Below are 24,416 nucleotides of genomic sequence, written 5' to 3'. Positions count from 1 at the left end.
ATTTTTCCCATTGGAAAGGTAAATAAGATTATTAGGTACATTTTTGTTAAAATTATTTAAATATTTGAATCATAGCTAACATATTTGAACAATAATAAATTAAACTCAACTTCAAGAAAAAAAATGCTTTGTATGAAAAATTATCTTTTCCCCACCGCAACAACTTTTATAATTATTAAACTGAAACTCAATATGATTGTAGGCCTGCTAATCAAATACCACAAAAATATATTATTTCACTTCAACGTTGATGAGGTAAAATCTTAGTAATTAAATATTTTGATTTGAAACTTTTATGAGCCAATTTTTTATTTCAAATTATCTTTGTCTTTAGCTTTTTTGGCATATAATTACCACACACATCTCTAAAAGTAAAAAGTTTGCTTTAAGTTCGATCTTACCGGGAAGTATGCATAGTCACTGACAATTAACGTGACAAACAAACAATAGTTTTATTTGTTTATACTGGGTGTTTTGTGATTGCCACCCTTAGCATATATTTTTAGTTATGCTTATCAGAATAGACCCTAAAACATTTTACATTAAGTTCGTAAATTATTATTAAAACGAATGAGACGAAATCGGATAAATCACTACAGAGGAAGGTGGGACTCAAATTATCTAAACAGGTTTGATTTTCTAAACAAATACTGTAGAAAAGCGATTATTAAAAAGACTTTTAACGGGGTTAAATTACTCTGTTTTTTGAATAAATTATTGTCATTGTTCGAGGAATAAAATCTTAAATCATTCTTAGGTACTTCTTTAAAAATTCAAAAACTCAAGTTCTTTAATTCTGATTTTTTTATTGTTTTTGAATTCCAAAATTTTTTTAGAAAAGAAACCAAATGAAATTTTTAACTCCCAAATAAGCTGCGTCTAGGAAACACCTCCCAAAAATTTATATCCTCAGGTTTTTTTTAACTAACTTTTTAATTGTTAAAGGAATATGCCTATAATTTTTTTTAAACCAATTTAATTTTAAATCAAGACAAACTCAAATGTTTTAATGTAGATTTTTTTAATTTTTTTTATTCCAAAGTAAAGTTTTTAAGAACGAAAAAAAGAAAGAAATCAACAAATGAAAACAAATCATAACTGGAAAATGAGCTTTATCTGAAAGTTTCCTTAATAATTTTAAACTTTCTATCATTTCCTACACTTCAACGTTCTAAACATATAGAAATAGCCAATTCTTAAATACTACAAAAACTTTCAAGAAAAAAACTTAACGACCAAACTTTCAATCTTCCTTGATTAAAAAAAAACTCCTCTTTTCTCAACTAAGTATATCTTAACGACAGAAGAAGAAACAAACAACAAAAAACATCTCCAAACTATTACAGCCTCCGTCACAACTAAACCCTTGCAATGAGCATCCCACTCCAACTTATTGCTTGCTCTTAAGCATCCTTTAGGAGCAGCGAATCTCAAAATGAAGCCAAGGCTAAGGGAGGGAAATCGATGCTCCTAAAACATATCAGACATACATTTCTTCCAAAAATTTAATACTTTTTTACAGGCGTTGAAAAATCATCGCCACTTGGAATGAAGCCAAGAGCAGTCACCAGACCCCATCCGGCAGGTCCGGGAGGCGACGAAGGCAAAGTCTGGCTGAAGCCGGACAAAGGGGAGGCATCGTCGAAGGGGGATGGTTTAGTGAACGGATTTGCTTCCGAAGAGTCCGAGAGCGGGAAGATGGTTAATGGTGAAGGACCCGATGATCATTCCGTCCAGGAGAAGTTGAGGGAAGAAGCCAAGATGAACGGTGAACATGGTATGTAACATGTGCTTCAACATACCCCCCCCCCAATCATTCAAGCTTTTATAATAGTATGTAACATGTGCTTCAACATTTTTCCCCCAATCATTCAAGCTTTAATAATGGTGTGTAACATGTGCTTCAACATTTTTTTTCAATCATTCAAGCTTTTTTAAAAGTATGTGTGCTTCCACATTTTTTTCCCAATCATTCAAGCTTTTATAGTATGTAACATGTGCTTCCACATTTTTTTTCAATCATTCAAGCTTCTACAATAGTATGTAACATGCGCTTCAACATTTTTTTTCAATCATTCAAGCTTCTATAATAGTATGTAACATGTACTTCAATATTTTTTTTTCAATCATTCAAGCTTCTATAATAGTATGTAACATGTGCTTCAATATTTTTTTTTCAATCATACAAGCTTTTATAATAGTATGTAACATGTCCTTCAACATTTTTTTTTCAATCATTCAAGCTTTTACAATAGTGTGTAACGTGTGCTTCCACATTTTTTCTCAATCATTCAAGCTTTTATAATAGTATGTAACATGTGCTTCAAATTTTTTTTTCTCCATTTATTCAAGCTGTTATAATGGTATGTAACATGTGCTTCAACATTTTTTTTCAATCATTCAAGCTTTTATAATAGTACATGACATGTGCTTCAACATTTTTTTTCAGTCATTCAAGCTCTTATAATAATATATAGCATATGCTTCAAATTTTTTTTTTCAATCATTCAAGCTCTTATAATAGTATATAACATGTGCTTCGTCAATTTTTCCCCAATCATTCAAGCTCTTATAATAGTATATAACATGTGCTTCGTCATTTTTTCCCCAATCATTCACGCTTTTATAATAGTATGTAACATGTGCTTCAACATTCTTTTCTAATCATTCAAGCTTTTATAATGCATAGTATGCAACATGTGCTTCAAAAATTTTGTTTCCAATCATTCAAGTTTTTACAACCCATTATTTAAGTTCAACGTCCTTTTTTAGGAACGATTCTAAAAAGGCATCATAAAAATCGAATAAAATAGCATGAATTTAACCTAAATTTTGTTACAGTACTCATTTTTATTGAATTTTAACAACGATCAATAATTTTTACATCTATCAGTTGCTAATGTTACAGATTCGTAAAAATGATGCATTTTCGTAGGTTATTCAAATGCCGACTCATAAAATGAAGCTTTCTGTAGCTTTCAAAATTTTATAACGATTTTAAACATTCTTAAGTTATTCTAATCCAACAGTTGTTAGAAAGATCATTGGAAGTGGGATTTCACAAATTTTGATGATTACGTTCTTATTTTTTTTTTATAAGTTGACTTTTTTAAATATAACAACAAAATAAAAGCAATAATTTTAAATGCTGTCATTACATTTAATATCACAACACAGTTGGGGAAAAAAGCGACTTAGGTATTAATGATTCGATTAGATATCCGCAAGTGACATCATCTTAGGGAAATCGTGGCATTTGTCAATTCAGTAGCCAATCAGGTTTGACACAACGCGTGACGTCGCTGAGAGGTATTCAATTAAATCTCCTTCAAATCACATGGTTAGGCACAATCACTTCACTTCTTCTTGAGTTGCAAGTACCAAATTGGAAACTGTTAGAGACCACGTCGCTTTCTCTTACTTCTTTAACCCAAAGTTAGTTTCATAATTATTGAAGTATTCATTATCATGGAAGATAATTATTAATATTATTTTAGATAAGTTTTCTGAATTCGGAATACTTAAAAATTTATTTTAAACACATGGACAAATATCATAGAGATAAAGTATATTAAACATACTACTCATTCTTAGTGTAGTTAGAGTCATTAACCGGAGAGAAATTGTTGTTGAAATTGTTTCCCCTCTACCTAGCACATCTCATTCTGTACCTTTTTTCCATATACAGTCGAACCTCTATTTAACGAAATCGCTAAATCCCAATAAGTTCGTTACATGGAAAATTCGTTAAATCGAAAGTCACCTTTTGAAATACTTAAACAACACAAAACAGGTTATAAATTCATAAACACTAGACATAATTAAAATAGCAATTGATACACCTTTATCTTGTAAACTAGTATCTACTATCTATTTTATAAATCGTAACCATAAAAGAAATCTGCATGGAAAGCAAGAATAGAGCAAAACATTATCCAGTGTTACGCTATCATGCTGCATACATTTTCAATTGAAAAAAGCTGAATTTGTGTATAAAATTATAGCAGCATTTATTATAAAAGTAATTTTAAGCATACATTACCGTATGCGTTCTTAAGTTTAATTGCTACAGATAAAATCTGTTACTTTTGTTTGAGTTTTTCGTTTGAAATGCAAACAAAAAGGTAAAGGGATTTTACTGCTTTCTCTAAAAGTTGGGTGTCTTCGAAAATCGATTCAAAGTCATTTCCCTCATAAAATGCGTAAACAAGTTTGAAATATTTTGGGAAACAGGAAAAGAATAAAAGTTCATTAAATAGAAAATTCACTTCGCTATTTGGAAGTTATTTTACGAAGAAATTTCCAAAGTGTTCTTGGTTCCTCGAAAAAAAAAATCGCAAAATGAAAGTTCGTTAAATAGAAGGCAGACTGTATATATTCTACTTCATTAGTTTGTCCAGTACATTTTTTTCCTTAGGCTTATTCCACATTACCTTTCAAATTGCTTTTATCTAAATAAGTAAAACAGAAGTGTGTGTGTGTGTGTGTGTAATTATGTACTTTATACAAATCCGCAATTCTGAACAGATTCGGCCCTAATTTTGTGTAAATACATTCATAGACACGGTGGACCTAACTGTTTACTTTAAAACAGTCTCTGACCACTGGTTTGAGAACTACATGCCAAAGAAAGAGTTTTCCATAGGATTTGATGAATATATTATAGTATGTTTTTATGAATTATTTATCTTTGGTTTCCTGTGTTAGGTTATCACAAGTAAAACCAACATTAATGATTTCGCCAATTATAGTCACCGAATTCGATTTTAAAAAGTAGATGAAACCAGGCGTTTCCTTTATAGATATTTCCGCCTTTTAGAGTGTTCTTCTTTTACGTTATGAGTTGGAAGTTTAACAAGAACTATCTATTAAATCATGGGAAAATTGTAGTAAATTCTGAATATCACATTTAAAATGATGTTATTTTAAATAATTAATCAGTTAAAAGTTATTTGTATCATAGTTATTTGTATTTGACGAGTGAGATCCTCTAACTCATATTATGATAAATACAATGGTATAAATCCGCGACCATACAACAAACCAGAAAAAAAATAATAAACGTTGTGTATTATAAGCCATGTACATGTAACATGGTAATATTAGGATACTTATCCGCTTCGGAGAGTGGTAAGAAATCTTTTACCATAGTACCTATATGAGGTACCTATGTTGGTATAATAGATTCCCATTACCGCAGTATTTATAACTACAATAACAGTAATATTTAATACCAAATTTAATATGATATCTGAGTCGAAAATAGCAGCTTTGCGACTTTTTTTATACTATAATTTCACGAAATAGAAATTTACTAAATAAAATAATTAACTATGTTATACTAATTAACTATAATAATTAATTAATTAATTTTATTACTGATCAATTATTTTAAAAATAAAATAAAAAAATAACGGATAATTTGACAATTTTTTTTATGAAATGTGTGTTGATATTAGTTCGTTTGCCGAAAATAGTCATATATAAAAAGAGAACCGTAAAAATTGCCATATTGTTATTGACGTCGGTGATACTTAATTAATTTTTAAAATAGACAAAATTGAAATTTTAAAAAAAGTTTTGTTTTAAAAGCTAACTTAATGGAGAAAAGGTACTTATCTAGAAAATCCATCGCTTTTCTACCAATAACGCCAATGATAGTTTTAGTAATAGGTATTACAACTATTATGTTAATTGTTTTTTAATGGGTACTAACTATACTGATACTTATATATAGATACCTACTATAGGTAATGTAGGTATTGAGTTTTGCGGGGCATGGAAGGGATAAAGTACAGGAAAAAATTGATGATTATGGTAATTTTTGACAGTTGACTTCGAGAAATAGTAACACCAAACGATAACTGAATATAATTAATCTTTATTTTGACAAGATGAGCTTACCGAAACATGTTTGCTTAATCTGATAACATAAATCCACCGAGAAGGGCTACAAATAATAAAAAAATAAACCAATTATTTAATTGTGTCGGTATGTCTTCCATTTTTTGCATGGTTCCTTTCAGTGTTGATTTACGCCATTTTATCGATCATTTGTTCTTTTTCAACCCTTACAAAGAATGGGTATTCAGTTAGTTATCAAATAAAACAGAAATATACTCTAAGACATTAATTTTATTAATTGAAATGTAAGATGTTTGAAATTGGTGATTGAAAATCCTGTCAGAGAATAATCTAAGAATATTTATTGATTTTATTGAAACCTTAAAAGAAAATCAATGTTTAGAAAAAAGAAATAATCTTAAGAATGAAAATAGACTACTTGTCTCCTAAATTTATTATATAATATTAAAATAAATCAGCATAAATAATTCAATTTAAAATATAAATGATAAAAAATTAAATATAATTAATTTTAGAGCACGCTAACGGTTGAATTTTTCATTTTGTATGATTTTTTTTAAATTAAAAATATTATAAGTATCAAAAGATTTTTTTTTAAAAAAAAAGGTTTTGTAAAAGAATGAAATATTACGTACGCCATTTATTTGCAGAAACATATTATTCATTTGTTCAACCGCATCAAATAAATGCATTTAAATCATCTCAATCCTTTTCAAATTTATTCAAAAATTCATTTTTTATAAGCATTCCCTCCTTGGAACGGAATAACTTTACATCATGCGACTCAACTATTTGCTTATGACTAATGTAAACAACTCTTGTTTATTTTTTCTAAATCTCTACATGACGCAATGCTTAAAAATATCCTTGTCATTTAACTAAAAAAAAAAAACGCTGTTTTTCCATTTCCTACTTTCCTGAGGTGAACATATATTTATCTTAAGTCCGCTGAGATCGTCGTTTTCCAACCGTAAAACTATGTATAATTGATGAGATATTCTGGGTAAGAAGTTTCCACTGGATGCGTGAGTTACTAGGTCAGTATTATTGGAGCTTGTATTTCTTTTATTTAAAGAGCTCTTACTGAATTCCTTCTTTCTTCTGAAGGCAACGAGTCTCCAATACACTTGTTTACACACTTTCCGTTTAAAAAAAGAATTGAAAAGTAATTTTTTTTTCTCGCACGAAATCGATGGAGATAATCGTGAAAGGTAAATATTTCTTTTGATGTTTTTTTTAAACAACACTTAATTATTTGCTTTTAATGTTTCAACCTAATTCGTTCCAAATTGTGAATTTTCCTGGTGTATAACTCAGGATATGGCTGTTATGTAGCTGGCCTATCGTTTTCATTTGTAAAATTAAGGATTACGTACAAGATTTCAAGATCAAAAATGAACTAATGCTATTTTTTTATGAAATTATATTGAATTGGGATTATTTATTAATCTTCTTTAAAACTACATCTTTATTCTTTCTCAGTTCCAGTGATGAAATATCCGGCTAAAGTTCCGCTCACTACGGTCAAATCTCCGGAAGAAGTGACCGGGGTCCGATCTCCTGATCCCGAATCGTGGACTGTGCCTTTAGAGATTGGTAAAGGCCTGCATTGGATGGATGGAAAAACTCCAGGTATGTTCATTCCTTCCTTTCTCGTAATTTTATTTTTTGAAGTGTGTGATTTTGAACATAACAATTTTCGTATTTGGTTGTTTAATTATTAAGTATCTGCACATTACTATTGGTATTAATGGGGTGTTCATCATCTTAATTTTCACTATGAGGATAACTTAGGCATTAATGCAGAGGGGAATATTTCCATATCGTGATCGGTCTCGCCAACTACAATCGCCAAGGTGCCAAATAGATTTTTAAAAAAACATGTTATAGATGTTTGCCCGGGGGTCGCTACGAGTTATAGCTTTCGAGTTGGTCCCTTTCTGTGATGTTTTTTTTTTTTTTCCTTCTTTTTTTTTTAAGTTTCTTGCGGGCCACTTGCCGGAAGTTTCCAAGATTTGGATTCTGCCACAGATCATAGGCAGAGCTGTAAATGTGTTATAAATGTTGCTGGTATGTGCTGCAGCTCACCGCCGTTCTTTTCATTCTCTGCACAAGAATTTTATAGGTTATCTTAAATTTTTAAGAGGTTTCGTACAAAACCTTGTCTCCAAGATGCTTGAAATGGAAAGATCCATTTAATTAACGTACAGTGAATAAGGTAACCGTTTCGTTGTACTACATAATAAAAAACTTCATTCGCTTCAAAAATATACAAATTGGAAATAAGTCATACTTCAAGCGCTCAAAAATAGACGCCCATCTTCAAGACTTGCCAGACGTGAATGAGAAGAAACAAAAATGATTTAAAATTAAATCGGAAAGTTTTTCGTGGGCAACTTTACATTTTATATTTCAAATCACTTTTTTTCTTCTCATTCACGTAAGACAAACCTCGAAGATGGGAGCCTATTTTTCAGCACTAGAAACTTGTCGACTGTTATTTTCAATTGGTAAATTTTTGAAACGTATGAAGTTTCTAATATAGTAATATCTTACCCCCTGAGTTTCTTGTACTATTAGAAAATTTTTAAAAAAAATGTGATTGCACCACTCTTTAGTGTGTACTAGAGTAGAAATCTGATTGAATTGTCTGATGAATTGTCTTTGAAATCTGATGTCAATTTCTGTTGTTTAAAATACTTTTAAACCACGAAAGCATAACAACTTAATGAGTTAGTGATAAAAAATATTAAGGTTTTAAACTTTGTCGAGATTATTTTGTTTGTTACTCTTTATAAATATTTAGTGTACTATAAAATTTAGGAAAAATTGTTTCTCTGTTTTTTTTAATTTCTCAGATGGCGTCCAACCAAAAGGCCCACCCACTCTCTTGTCTAAACGACTTAAAGAGTCTTCCCTTGTCGGCAAGAGCCAAAAAGATTTAGTAATATGTGATCCAGGTAAATGTATTCTAACTTTCCATTTTTTTACTCGTTATGGTTCTCAAACTATAAAACTTTCAATTTAAATTTTTCGTTTAGAATTTTCGTTACTTAGAGATAAGTTTCTCTTTTTCGTATATATTTTAAATTTTTATCTAAATAACTTCATTTATTTGTGTGCATACTCGGTTAAACCAAATAGTTATGTTATCGCGGTTCTTTATTAGTTATATTTTCTTAGCATACAAATGTTTCATCCTTAGTGAAATTATTAAAGCTATGTATTATTATCATTAAAAAAAAATTCGTTCACTACTCAGACCACTTGGAGCGAAAAGGAGAAAAACGCGACACAAGAGGTTTTGTATACCTTGCCTTACGCTAACCGAATTGCTAGCTTAATTTTTTACCGAGATATCGCGATCTGTAGGAAAATTTCGCGCGTAAATTCACACAGCGTTAGAATTAAGAGAAACCGAAACACTTTGCTAAATCTCTTTAATAAAAGAGATTTATTTTTTACTTTCAAGCAGCGTCCCACACATTTATACGTAATATTAAGAACAATCTGGCGATGAACCTACGTACGACGTGCTAAAACCTCTTTCATGTAACGAAGATTACCAGCGTTTGAAACGTTTGCTTTTTCCTTAATCGCAAAGTGGATCTTTAGTAATTCTGGAATAAACCGTCACTTTTTAACGCTACATTACGACTAATGTTTCAATAATCCACAATCTCACATCGCAAGTGATATTCACACAGTTAACGTAATTTCCGAATTATCCGTCGGAATTCGCTCTTTACGCGGTATACAAATTAACAATCGCAGTTACGTCATGATTCATATCCATGCGAATTATGCATCGAAAGTCGTACGAAAAACTCGCCTCATGATTTTCGATTCATAGGTGATCAGTATCATAACAATTAACGTGTAGATCAAGATATTTTTAAAACTTATACACTATCTGCCAATAAATATTTGGACACGTGTGATTGATAAGAGAAACAAGCTTTATTCATAATCAGTAGTTTGTAGAGCCTACACGAGAGGCAATTACAAAGTGAACCCTCCGTGGCTAACTTTCCACAAGTCCTTGTGTGACGGCTACTGGTATTTTCTTCCACTCGGCTTGGAGACGACATGTAAGTTCCTTCACCAATTTTGGACGAATAGCACACCCCTTAATTCGGCGATACAACTCGTCCCAGAGGTTCTCGATACAGTTCAGGTCTGGGCAGGCCAGTCCATTTAATTTACCCCATTGGCACCATACCAAGCCTTGGTGACCCTCGCAAATGACAGCTGGCATTGACGTTTTGAAAGTAACAGTGGTTCGCCCCATAAAATTGCCACAACGTAGAAAGCACATTGTCATTCAAAATAGTGCAGTAAGCATCGGCGTTGAGCTCACTATGATTGGGGACCTAGGGTCCCAATTCATACCATGAGAAACACTCCCAGACCGTAATTCCACCTCCACCGAACTTGACTGTTGGCACAATGCATTCTGGCAGGAGACGTTCTCCAGGCATACGCCAGACCCAGACATCTGAACGGTAGAGGGTGAACCTTGATTCGTCGCTCCAAAGAGCTGCTTTCCACTGATCTACGGTCCAATTTCGATGTGCTTTGCACCATATTAACCGAGCAGTGCTGTTGGACTTTGTATTCAAAGGCTTATGGGCAGCAGCACGACCTTGTAAACCAAATAAATGTGCTTTCTTACGGATGGTATTAATTGAAACAACACTCCCGGATGCTTGTTGAAACTCCTGGAGTATGCGGGCCATCGGCTGGGTGCGGTTCTTCCGAATTTCTCTGGACAACATCCGTCGGTCTATTCCCAGTTTCGTTGGTCCTCCGACTCAGGGCCCTTTCCGACAGTCACAGCTCACCTTAATCACATGAGTCACCGTCTATTTTGGGTAATTCAGCTCGCTAAATATGTCCCTAAAGGATCGGCCATTTCTGTGATACCCGACAATTATACCTTTTTCGAAATCAGAGAGCTCCGAACTGTGTGGGACTAATGCCAATCTCTACACGATATATACCTGCGGAGGGCGTGACGTATCTCAGGCCCGCAGATATAGTCATTTGCATAGGTGTCCAAATGCTTATTGGTAGATAGTGTGTTAATAGAACTTAGAAAACGTTGAGCATAATCATCGCATATGTGGATGCAAGTCATATGCAGGATGTCTCAGCTTAACAAGATGGATAACAGAGACTTAGAAGTGGCATTATAAACTGCTGTTTGTAGAAAATGCAACACCATGAAAGAATCATCAGAATCAAATGAAATTTAATGCAGAAACGACTTGTACTGATACAAATAAATGATGAAATTTTCAAAACAAAAGAAACAAATTAAGCGTCCGAAATCAGTATTTGGTGCAGCCACCACGCGCTGCAATAAGTGCTGCTATACGACGTGGCATGGAGTCAAACAGATGTTGAATATCTGCTTGAGGAAGAGAATTCCATATCGCTTGTATGCGCAACCAAAGTTCGTCTTTGGAAACTGCAGGACGCGGATCACGAGTGAGACGCCGACCAACCATATCCCACACGTGCTCAATAGGCGACATATCCGGCGAATAAGCAGGCCAAGGAAGAAGTTGCATGCGTTGTGCTGAACAGAAGTCTCTAACAGTCCGCGCAACATGTGGGCGTGCATTATCCTGCTGAAAGATAGCTCCAGGGATGCCTTGAAGGAAAGGAACGACTTCGGGCTGTAGCACTTCACGGACGTATCTGTTGCTATTGAGATTACCCTCAATTCGTATCAAATTGGATCGTCCATGATACGAAATCGCACCCCAGACCATAACTCCGGGTGTTCGACCACTATGTCGTTCAATAATACACTCAGGAAGGCAGCGTTGACCGGCATAACGTCTAACACGAACACGGCCATCATGGGTCCACAAATTGAAGCGTGATTCATCTGAAAAGACAACTTGGTGCCAATCAGCTCGCCAGTCTCTGTGCTCAAGAGCCCACTGCCGACGCAGCCGTCGATGATCCGCCGTGAGGGGAATCCTGTATAATGGCACCCTTGCACGCAATCCACGGCGCAGCAGACGACGACGAATTGACGAAGCCGACAATTGTACACCTGTAGCAGTAGACCAATGTGCTGCCAGCTGCCTGGAGGAAGCTGTGCGATCATTCACCGCCATGCGGAGCAGGTGTCGATCATCGCGCTCTGACGTCACCTTCTGTCGTCCAGTGCCTGTTTTTCGAGTTGTTCGGTGCTCGTCGGTCCACTGCTTCCAAACTCGCATCACTGTGGAACTGTTCCGCTGCATACGAGCTGCTATTGCGCGATAGGAAAATCCTCCTTCTCGAAGGCCGATTATCCTCCCTCGTTCAAACTCCGTAAGTTGCTTGAATTTCTTATTCTTCCGTCGTGGAGGCATACTCAGGTCTCACTAAACGTTTGCCACTAACAAATAATCATAGACTATTTTCAACGTCCCGCTACAGCACTTTATTTATACGCTTTCAGCATCAATTCAGAGGGCGCTGCGCGCGCCACGCACGCGCGATGGCTCTGAAACTTTATTAATTTGCATAATATCCTATATCCATTATTAAAATAATATTTCATTTGATTCTGATGATTCCTTCATGGTGTTGCATTTTCTACAAACAGCAGTTTATTTATAATTTGCTTAACAATATGGTTTTTTTTACTTGTCATCATTTAAAGTTTCATTTTAAATTATAACAGCAGCATATCAGCAATCCCTTTAAAATCATTTGCAAATTTTATATAATGAAAACTAAAATTATTCTATTTATAAAATTCTATGCCTATTCAATTTCGATGTGTTAAATACACATACCGCAACTTTTTCCCTTAGCTAAAAAAATTGGAAATTCCAATAATTTAAAGAATAAATAAATCCCTGACTTCAAAAATAAGAACATTTCATTTCTTAAAAAATCTACTTTTCATGTCACAAAAATGGCACTTTATGAAACCCATATCTCGTATTTACTAAACTGAAATCGAAGCTGCTACACTTTTGAACTTGCAATGTATTCTAAACATATTTCAGAATAAAATATGCGCCTCCATTTTATTTAATATCACTCAGAAACTGAATAATAATTCCCCTTTGAACCATAAAGAATAAAAATATTGATTTTAGAAACTATTTCTCTTTTTTAGTTGTGGCGGGACGCGGAATTCGTTTTAAGAAGTTCTTTCTGTATAACATTTAAATATAGATCAGGTAGATTTTAAATAGTTGTGTGTATGTTCTCATAAATCATTCATATCATAAAATTCTAAATAATCGTTTTAATTTTTTGTTTAGTTACTTTTTAAAATTTAACAATCCAAGGTTTCAGCAACGTGCAAATGATTAAAAAAAATGGCAAAAAAGATAAAAATTTAAGCAAAAAAATTATTATTTGAAGAATAGAGAGCCATTTTAGTGAATTTTAGAAATCCAACTTCAGAAAGTTTATAACATCATAAAACATTTTTTTTTCTATTGAAAATCTTTTTTAAATTGTAAGAATAAACTAGTATCGAAATAACCACTCTAATCCATTACAAGACGACCAGAAAAATACTTCCTATCGGCCGGAATTCCCTGGTTGGTAGGACGCTGGGATCGCGCTCGTGAGAACCGAGAGTTCGAATCTTGCCGACCGAAGAATCCCCGTGTATTAAATAGTGACTGGTGCTCGTTAAATCTGTCGGGCTCACAAAGTCCTCCAAGTTCCCATAACAAATCAGCGTCTACGGATACAGATGTGGAGATTGATCATTCTCTAGCTCAGGTCAAAATTACGATCAGTGAATGAATGAATAAAGATTAATTGAGCTCTTCTCTGTAAAACGGGCTGTGATGGGCGTGTGGCTGAAGTTTTATTCTTGGCGCAACTGAAAAAACAAGAAACGCACCCTCTGACTTAAAAATTCGCTTTATTTTAGCAGCACTCAGGAGCTATTTGATTTTGTGTGCTATCGTGTGTTATAGATATAGATTTCTCATCAATTTTATTTATATTTATAAACACTGAATTTATAAATTCGTGGCAGATTAATGCAGACTAGAAAAACTGCACATGCTATTTAACCTGAAATATTTGTGTGGGCGTGTGTTATTGCACGGTGTATAACACGGAATTTACAAATTCGGTTATTAGCACATTCGGTTATATTATTTCGGTTCATAAGCACAGAGGATCACGTTTATGGTCAATTCGTTTTAATAAGTAAACTTCTAGAGCAGTGATGGTTCAAGGGATAGAGTGCTCGTCTTCCAATGAGGTGAACCGGGTTCGAATCCCAGCGATGGCTGGTAGATACGAATTCCACACCCGGCTCACACCGACCACAGTGCTGACGTAAAATATCCTCAGTAGTAGACGGATCATGGGTTAGAGTCCCCTTGCCGTCAGGCTAGCCGTATGAGGTTTTTCGCTCCGTGTAACGCAAATGCAGGTCAGTTCCATCAATAAGTCTTCCACAACGGCAAATTTCTCCCATTACTTGATCCAGGAGTTTCTTTGTCTTCAGGATTGGGTTCAAAATTACAAGGCTACGGAGTTAAACATTAGTAGTCGTAAACCCAAAATTGGGTCGGCTGTTCAACGACGGTTATAAAATAAATAAAAAAAATTCTGAAAATCCTACCCACCTTTCAGCAAAAAAAAAAAAAAAAATTCTTAAAAATTAAATTGATTTTAGGTAATAAGCTAGATGTATTTCTTTTTTAAATCAGTATCAACTCTAACATAAATTTAACATAACATTACTAGAATAAAATGCTCCTATAAAGGTTTTTTTTTATTTTTTAAAAGAATTTTTTTTTAACTTTTAGACGTACGGTTGGCTGCATTCTTCGTAGGAAACAAAAAAAAATATTAATCTCGCCATATTTCAAAATTAGTTATGAAATTCGTCGTAAGATCATGCAGACTAGAAAAACTATGCAGGCTAATCCAACTGAAATATTAGCACAAGCGTTTGTTATTTATTTTTATTACTGCAAATGTTGGTTACTTTTAAAGTATTGTTTCAAAGTTTCTCAAAAAATGATATATAAAAAATTTAAAAAAGTACCATTTGTTGTAAAGCTTTGTTTCAAAATTTGAAACTTATTGAGAATTAATAACTAGTTTCTAAAGCAGAACACAGAAAACCGTACAATTCCATGTCCTGCCATTGTTCTTTAATTGGTTTTTCAAGTTTTCTGACATTTTTGGGACAACCTTTATTTTTAGTATGTTTCAAAACTTAAAAAATAAGGTGTTTTGGTCGACTGCGGGAAAGAAAAAATATAACTTTCTATTTAATCTTTTTTTTTCTTCTAATTTTTAAATAATAAGTAACGTTCTTTTAAACTTTTGAAACTAAATTGCCAATATAGAGCATCAATTTATTCTGATAAGCTTTTTAATAAGATAGTTTTAATAGAAGAAATTTTTTATCAACAGCTTTGCTAATTTTATACACTCTAAAACATGCATTTTTTATATTCACTAAAATTTCAACTACCATTATAACAACTAGAAAGTTTAACTTGTTCTTTTATTATCCATTGTAATCGTAACCTCTATGAAAATTTTTAAAAAATTTCTAACAGTACCTAACATTTCTACAGGTGATTTTGCAAACACCTTTTTAGTGTTTCTATATGTTCAGAACCTGACTAAGGGAGGGGTATAAGGGCATTTGCCCCGGGGTTCCCAAATCGAATAGAAAGTTTATTTGAAGTTTCCTTTCTTAATGAGCTTTTTTTAAACAAAATATCAGTAAAGTGTAAAATACGTCAGGTTTACGTTAGCTTCTTCATTAATCTATCTTAAGAACACAATCTATACTTCGTAAATTCAGTCGTCAAATTTTCGTAATTACGATGGACAAATTTGGCCAATCAAAAATCTGTATTTTTGCATATCGCAAAATGCTATAAGTTAACAAAAATTCAAACTTCCGATTGTCTTCATTGAGCTATCGTAATCGCCAAAATTTAGCTGAATTCCGCCCTAATGTCAGCAAGGATATGAATTTTTCGCAGCTGGAACATAGAATTGTCAGAAAATCAATAAAATGGACAGAACGATATTTCGTCTGACCTTTGGAGGGGGAGGGGGGATGAATAGCTTTTTAGGCTCTAGTTATTTTTCTTGTTGTATATAATGAGGTGAAAAATTTAAATACCTCCATAAAGTTCGGTTCTTCATTACTGAAGTCGTGAGGCAGGGGGGGGGGGGCAATTAAGGCTAAGTCGGACCCTGTCTATGTTGTAAAACTTTTTCATCACTCGCCTTCAATTTTACTTAACATCTTCTATTTTCGACTGTGAACATTACTTCTATGAAAATTAAGAAAGTAAATGGTTTTCTAACGGAAATTTTGTAAACAGCTAGCTGGTGTTTCTATATTCTTTTTATATTCAAACATTTTCTTCTATTTTCCACTATGATCAGGGGTCTGTCCAGACATTTTGTGAAAGGTCCGTTTTTGTGAAATTGTGAAAAAATTACTCGTAATTTGTGAATATAAAATAAACGTTAAGTCACATTCTTTCAACCAGGGTCCTGCTTTTGTGAATTTGTGCAAATAGGGTCCTATTATTGTAAAAAACTTTTTCAAGGAGTTTTTAAGTTGTAAAGACATACAAGATTATGCTCAACACTGTAAAATTATAATTTAAAAAAATTAAATTTTAAAAAATAAGCAGCAGTTGCTGCTATTAAATTAGAGATGTAACATACAAATATTTGGTATTTAGCCTATCCTGCTGAACGCAGAATATTCATTTCGGACGAATAATGGAAGAAGCGTCTGCCGAAGACAAAACTTAGTTCGTTTATAACTGTCCTTCCCCCCCCCCTCATGGAAGGGTTTATTCGATTAACAAAACAATTATGAAGATAAATAAATTTGTGAAGGGTCCGATTAAAAGATAAATTATTTTGTGAAGGGTCCGTTTTTAAGTTAAAATATTTTGTGAAGGGTCCGTTTTCAGGAAAAGATATTTTTTGAAGGGTCCGTTAACGGATCCAAATTTCTCCTAAACAGACCCCTGATGATGTTTCCTCCATAGAAATAATTTTCTAATGGTAACTGGTAATTCTAGTTTGATTTTTTTTTAAATTTAAGTTCAAATGTATGATATTTTAAGTATTTTTCTTTTCCTTAATAGGTAGTGAAGCTACGGGAGAAAGTGTTGACCTATAATTTATCTGCTTATTAGCCCTTTCGCCAAATTTCACTGACCACAGCTATCACTCGCCGAGGTCTGGATGACAAAAGAACTAAATAAAAAAAATGACAAACGAGTCCCTTCAATTTGACCTGCGTTTAAACTGCATAATATATATTTAATTATCGTCTTTCTGTCCTGCAGATGATTCTTGTTCGTTTGAATGAGTAGAACAAATTTAGAAAACTCATATGAAGTGAGGATGTTCAGATTTCAAAATGGATAAAAGGATCCAAACTACCTTAACCCTACTCATCTGTTTAGAATCGAAATTTCAGATTTTTAGATGGATGAAAAGATCCTAACTACCTTAACCCTACTCATCTGTTTAGAATCGAAATTTCAGATTTTTAGATGGATGAAAAGATCCTAACTACCTTAACCCTACTCATCTGTTTAGAATCGAAATTTCAGATTTTTAGATGGATGAAAAGATCCTAACTACCTTAACCCTACTCATCTGTTTAGAATCGAAATTTCAGATTTTTAGATGGATGAAAAGATCCTAACTACCTTAACCCTACTCATCTGTTTAGAATCGAAATTTCAGATTTTTAGATGGATGAAAAGATCCTAACTACCTTAACCCTACTCATCTGTTTAGAATCGAAATTTCAGATTTTTAGATGGATGAAAAGATCCTAACTACCTTAACCCTACTCATCTGTTTAGAATCGAAATTTCAGATTTTTAGATGGATGAAAAGATCCTAACTACCTTAACCCTACTCATCTGTTTAGAATCGAAATTTCAGATTTTTAGATGGATGAAAAGATCCTAACTACCTTAACCCTACTCATCTGTTTAGAATCGAAATTTCAGATTTTTAGATGGATGAAAAGATCTTAACTACCTTAACACTATTCATCTGTTTAGAATCTGAAAGTTAATAATTCATCTAAGTTATAGCTTAATTGATTAAATAGCACTTGAATTCAAACTGAACAGAAATTATGCTAATAACTCGCGTAATTTAACACATTAATGGAAAACAATTTGCAAAATCCTTCCGGCTTATTCTGCATTTTATTTTTGTAAACATTTTTGGAGAATATGTCCACCAAAAATTGAAGCATATATTTTTATAAATATTTTAAATTTAAATCATAAAATTATTTATTTTTATATTGCTCTTAATTTCTGAAAATTAGAATTTTCGGCTAGTATTAAAGCTAAATTAACTCAATATTGGCATGCAATACTAATTTAGTAATTCATTTGGTTACCTCTACTAATGTAAAGTTAGCGACTATAAAATAAATTGATGGTTTAGAATTTAAGCATAAGGATGAAAATGTTATAGACCGCAAATCAAATAGTATTTACAAATCATGATAAACTAATACATGATGATGAAAATTTAAATGCATGTACTCATTCAATAAGATTCAAGAATTGTCTAATTGTCTCATCCATTTATTTATGTTGGAGATGAATTTACAATGATGTATTTACATTGTTTTTAGAAATAATAATTTACATATTTTATTAGTTCAACTTAGTGCTTTAAACATATTTTAAACATTTTAGTTGAACTAAAAATTTACACTATATATAGCAAGATTAAATATAAATTATATTTATTTCTAGAAATTTTCCTACAATTATTTTAAAAAGAACCAGCTTACAAAAGTCTTGTATGTTGTGATACTTTGAACAATTTATAAATAAACTTGATATTTGAATGAATTGATACTAGATATGATGAAAGTTTTCTCAGTGTATAAATAAATAAAATAAACAATAACATTTTACAATATAACTATCAACATGTTATTTAACACTAATTTTTATTATTGTAATTTTTTATTCATAAATTTAATGTTATTTGATAAATTTAAAATATGAAACTTCTATTTTATATATTATGTGTGAAATAGAAATTTTTTTTAGTTATTTTACGATAATATGAGCTAATATTTATTTTAAAACATAAATTGTATGTTCATCTCCAAGTTTATAGTTATATGTGTAAATAATGTAAATAGTCAGGAGTAGTCACGCTATGTTTTCTGTGTAGTGTACAAGGGGTTAAAAATGAACATTTTGCTGTGCTTGAAAAGTGGTTCCTAATTGCTCCTAATATTTTTGTTACATTTATAAGTTGTATTACTTATTTTCTACTTATTAAGCTTATAGCCATTGTAAAACTAAGTGATCATCTAAAAACTACCAAGCAACGAAATGATATTTAAACCAGTTATTACTTAACTAGTGGATTTAAGCATCTTTAACAGTTTATTTATAGATACTAAATCATATCACTGCAATGTCTATGCTTGCAATATTAAATAAATTTGAAAGTTGGTGATATTAGTAAAAGGTATATAGACATTAAATTTAGGCAGTCCTAACCAAATTGTAATAAACATTAAAAAAATATGTAAAATTTATCCGATAGTAACATATCTGATAAATTGGTTTTATTTAGAAGGTGCTATTTTAGTATTAGGTTAGTAAAATGTATTGCTCAAATTGGTTTGTTTAAAATATATGTATCATTAAAATTTTAGATAATTGAATTGAGCTTCTATTTAAAAAACTAGGTCTACCATTAATGCTAACACTTAACATTTGAAACGAGGAAATAAACTACAAATGAACATTTTTGTTTTAATTAGTTAGAAAGATAAAAATAATCGTACTTTTATTTAAAATAATTTTATTCTCATTGTTATTAATTATTGTGGGATTTATTATTAATGTATTAAATGTTCACTAGCATCTAATGATAACACATTTACTAAAATAAGCAGGGTGTTTAAAAAATGCTTGTAAATTTTTTTTTTTTTTTCAAATTATGTTCTAAAGTTTCTTTCCACCACTTCCCAGTAAACATTTCATTGCTCAACAAATATTTCATCGCTCAGTAATAAATATCTCATAGTTCAAAAGTCTTATGTCATGACTTCATTATTATTTATAATTAAAAAATAGTTTGGGGCTTTTCGTAACTTTTGGAAAATTTGACTTTAAAAATTTATTTTGTCGATGTTTTAAATCGATAAAAATTTAAAAAAATAAACTGCACAAAATGTCCCTAATAACAAGGGAAACAATAATGATTTCTTCCTAAACTTCTTATGAATCCCTTAAAAGCAGCAATTTCTTCTAAATTGACGATGAAAAATTCACCTTAGTACCACAGTTCAACTAAGTTCTTCAAATTAACCAATAGCAATACTAGAGATATTAACTTTGAGCTTTTGCTATTTTAGACACATGTACAATCTTGTATTAACCAATACAGTTTGTAAAACAGTTAAGACTACAAAATGAAGCATAAATTCAACAAGCATTCTAAACACCCTGGGAGCTGTAATATGCGGATGAATACCATATTAAAATTTAAAAATTGAAACTTTATCATTACCCTTCCGCTCATTTTTTCTATTGATTTTACTGTAGTTACTAAAATTAGCCAAAAAGTATTACTTTTATCCGAATTGTTTTAAAACGCAGGTTCGTTCAATGTCGGGTATAAAGAGGTGGTACCAGTTGGTGGATAGTAAAACTAACACCTTTTGGTCAAAAAATGAACTCCGTAATCAGGTAAAGATGGCAGATTTTATTGCATAAGTATACATTTTTATCTTGAAATTAACAGATTTTATAAATCTTCACCCACCTGTCTGATAAATCCTGGTGCCACCCCTGCAGGTAGTGAGACAGTCAACATCCGTACTGACCGAGAGTCACCAAACGATAATTCATAGAATTGAGAGATTCTGGGTCATCGTATCATATTACACTGCCTTCGTTTCGCTTTGCCCAAATTATGGGTCTCTCATTTTGACCCTTATATAATATTTGTATAGATTTATAGATTTCCAAGAAGTTCTAGCTTTTAGGCTATTGGTCAGCTGTAGCAATGGTTGAGACTAAGTTTTCACTTCCCCGAACTATCTCATCTTTAGAAAAGTATCAAATAAGCATAAATTATATATTTAGGAAAATTTTAACGTTTTTGAGATATTTCTTCTTGCTTCTAGACTAAACATCAAAATGAAAATATTTTTGTTAAAAAAAAATTTACTTTGTTAAATCTGTAACTAATATACTTGACTATTCATGCGCCACAAAAACTACTCAGACAATCACAGTTTAATTATGTTACAAAACTTTTGCTTTAATGTCAAAATTATTGGTCATTTTTAGAAATCTAAAAATCATAGTTTTGACTTTAAGTATATATGTTTGATTTATCAATTTTATTCAAACCATTTCACAAGATTAAAAAATACAGTTTTAAGAAATTTTAAATTTCTGAAATTCATTTGAGGAAATAATGTATATTAAAATCATTTATTTATAATTACTGCAACATTAAAAATAAGTCACAATTATTTTTAGAAAACTCAATCAACACTGAAATTTTGTGTTATACAGTGCTTATTAAATCAGATTTTGATCATATATTTGTTTTTTAAATTGAGGAAAATATGCTTTATTCAAAAAATAAATCTAAACTAATGTGAAACATGGATTTGTGTACACAACTAATTTTTGAAACATTTTATTAAACATACATTAAGAATTTTTTTATTGATATGATTTTCATGTTTTTAAATTGTTAAAATTTGTGAATTTTGAAATCATATCCAAAATTTTGAAAAGTATAAAATAAATTAATACAATTAAAATTACAACATATGCTTGCTTATATTCACTTTTCAAACTTATATATTAATTTCCTTCAATTTATGATGAACTTAATTGAAACAGATCCTTAAAATTTTCCAAACTAATAAAATTGAATTTTTTTCTCTTCACATCAACTTAGTTCTACCATTGCTGCACTATTAAAAAAATGTAATTGACAGATAATTCTACTTCATCTCTATTGTAAAATTTTTTGATACTCAAACTAAACTATGCTTTATATACATTTTTTTTAAAAATTATTTATTAAAAAAATATTTTGACATTATATAAAAGATCCTAAAAAACTAACTGGTGACACATAAACGAAAATTAACATGTAAAAATTTAAGAGCATTCAAAATCTAAATGATTTTCTACACCATTTTCATATGGTAGAAAACAATGTTAGAAAAACTAAGTGTTTGTGTTAAAATAACTGCATATAGCTTACTGTCAACCATTAAAGTTACAAAATAAAGAAGAAAAAAATTCTGTATATATATTTCTGTTATACCCCTGCACATATGTATAAATAAAATTAGAAAATTGTAAGGTGCACCATATTACTTGTCATGAAGATCAAAAGGAAAAAAAAAGACTGTTAATTCATGGACGAAAGAATGCAACACACCATGTCTCTTCCCACTAGTTGGCTAAAACAATACATAATTAGGAACTTACAAATTGGCCAGCAACAGAAGAATGTAACTGTGCATGTATCTGAGTCTTTAACCCATAAATGTCGGTTGATTACTGCATCTGTGTGGTTGTGAATTGTAGTGATGATTGAGCTTTCTAAAGTATGGTTAATAAAAATCATTCCAGTAAAGAGTTGGTTATTACTTTAGTACTGTCTTCATTTGCGTGTAAAAAATTGGACAACAAGGGTGCATAGCCAAATTATTCAAGAAAAAATAAGAACTTTTCAAGCACTCAAAAAATATTTTAAGCACTTTAAAAAATATCATAATTAGGCAGGGTTGGAAATTTTTTGGCAATTGACGGTTTTATTTTGCTTTAACCGTCATGTCGGGGGGAAAAAAAAACCTTTTGGCATTGTTTTTTACAATAGTCAAAACTCATGAAATTTTGAATTATCTAAAACGAATGGCGTTTTCATACGCTTCGGACTGACAATAAGCAGAAGTAGATCGATTGGGTTTGAATTAATTGTGAAAAAGTTGAATAGAACAATGCGAACTGTGTCTTTTTGCATAATTCGTAGCGAAAATCAACATGGTATAGGAAAATTTTCATTTTGTAAAAAAGAAAATTAAGGGCTTTGAAAAATCGAAAATAAGCACTTTTTTAAAAACGCTACGCACCCTGTTTGTATGTAAAATATTGGACAAATATAAGGAAAAATTTAGTAGACAGAGGTATTTTTTTTTTTTTCAATGGTAGCCAAGGGAATGGCATACGTCATACAGGCATCTGAAGGGCAGACTTGTTGATCACTTTTGCAGGGGCACCATATTAGATAGGCCAACTCTGCTCCCACAGTACAGAGAATGAAAGAACATCCATGTCTTGCCCAGGATTCGAACCTAGAACCTTTCTGATGCAAGGGCAGTTCCCTGACCCCTACACAGTAGGCAAAGGTTTAAAAATTACATTTTTTGGAGAAAAATGATTTCTTAAAGAAAGATCTTATACAGCACTTGAATAAATAATCCCAAGAAACTAAAGAGGTAAGATATTACTTTATTAAAAACATCATTCGCTTCAAGAATATACAAATTGGAAATAAGTCAACATGTTTCAAGTGCTTAAAAATAGACACCCATTTTCAAGACTTCCCAGATATGAATGAGAAGAAACAAAAGTAACCTGAATCATAAAACATAAAGTTGGCAACGAAAAATGGAGAAATAGTTTTATTTTTGTCCTTTTCTTTAATACTTTATTTTTCCATTTTTCATAGCAAACTTTACGTTTTATATTTAGAATAACTTTTTTTTCCCTTCTCATTCATGACTGGGAAGCCTTGAATAACGGGTGCCTATTTTTGAGGGCTTGAAACATGTCTACTGTTATTTCCATTTTGTATATTTCTGAAGCGAATGAAGTTTTTAATCAAGTAAACACTTTCTTAGCTATACAGCATTTAATCAAGATTGTAAATTTATGATTTAAGAGGATAAAAACACTTAGTGACAATTTTTGTCTGTTTTTCGGACTGGAAGAAAGTTTCAAGACAGGAATGGCTACAAACGTTCATAAAAAAGAATGACTTTTACCACACTGATTTAATCACATTTTCCTGATTTTAAAACTTAAGGCATAAATTTCATTATTTATTTCTGAATTATGACTTATTCTCATACCTAAAATATCTACACTCATACACTTAAATTTGCTGTTAGAGTTAAACATTGTTACAAAATCAAATTTGCCTGAACTTAACTCAATTTATTTAATTTTTCCTGAGTTTTGGGATATTTTAATTAAATTACCTAATTTTTTCCCCTGTGCTTTCGGTAACTAACGGTAAGTTAGAAAATACTCTTTTGGCAGCCACTTAAAATATCAAGAAAAAGAATGCTTTTAAACTGAGCGGTTTAAATTTGCATTGGAGGTTTACATGTTTTAACAATTGGTAGGGTTAAAAAAAAAAAGAAATAAGTTCAAACCATAATCTTTACTTTAAAGCTCATTTACTCAAACCTTCAGCCACAGACCAGCCAGCCATAGACAGAAAAATTTTAAAAGACAACG

At 31.5% G+C, this 24,416-nt stretch overlaps 1 protein-coding gene across 1 annotated transcript in view; it reads left to right on the top strand.

Moving 5' to 3' along the window:
* Positions 1–17,294, top strand: part of LOC107437477 (uncharacterized) — a 255,881-nt gene extending 238,587 nt beyond the window's left edge. The window contains exons 14-17 of the mRNA XM_043045034.2: positions 1,523–1,777; positions 7,348–7,497; positions 8,724–8,825; positions 16,995–17,294. Coding sequence (XP_042900968.2) covers positions 1,523–1,777; positions 7,348–7,497; positions 8,724–8,825; positions 16,995–17,029 — 542 coding nt within the window. The 3' untranslated portion in view covers positions 17,030–17,294. The remainder of the gene's footprint in view (positions 1–1,522; positions 1,778–7,347; positions 7,498–8,723; positions 8,826–16,994) is intronic.
* The last annotated feature ends 7,122 nt before the right edge of the window (positions 17,295–24,416 follow it).

Source organism: Parasteatoda tepidariorum, chromosome 10 (assembly GCF_043381705.1).
Source record: "Parasteatoda tepidariorum isolate YZ-2023 chromosome 10, CAS_Ptep_4.0, whole genome shotgun sequence".
Lineage (NCBI taxonomy): Eukaryota > Metazoa > Arthropoda > Arachnida > Araneae > Theridiidae > Parasteatoda > Parasteatoda tepidariorum.
The sequence above is the reverse complement of the archived record's forward strand: the minus strand, read 5'-3'. Positions and strand labels throughout refer to the sequence as shown.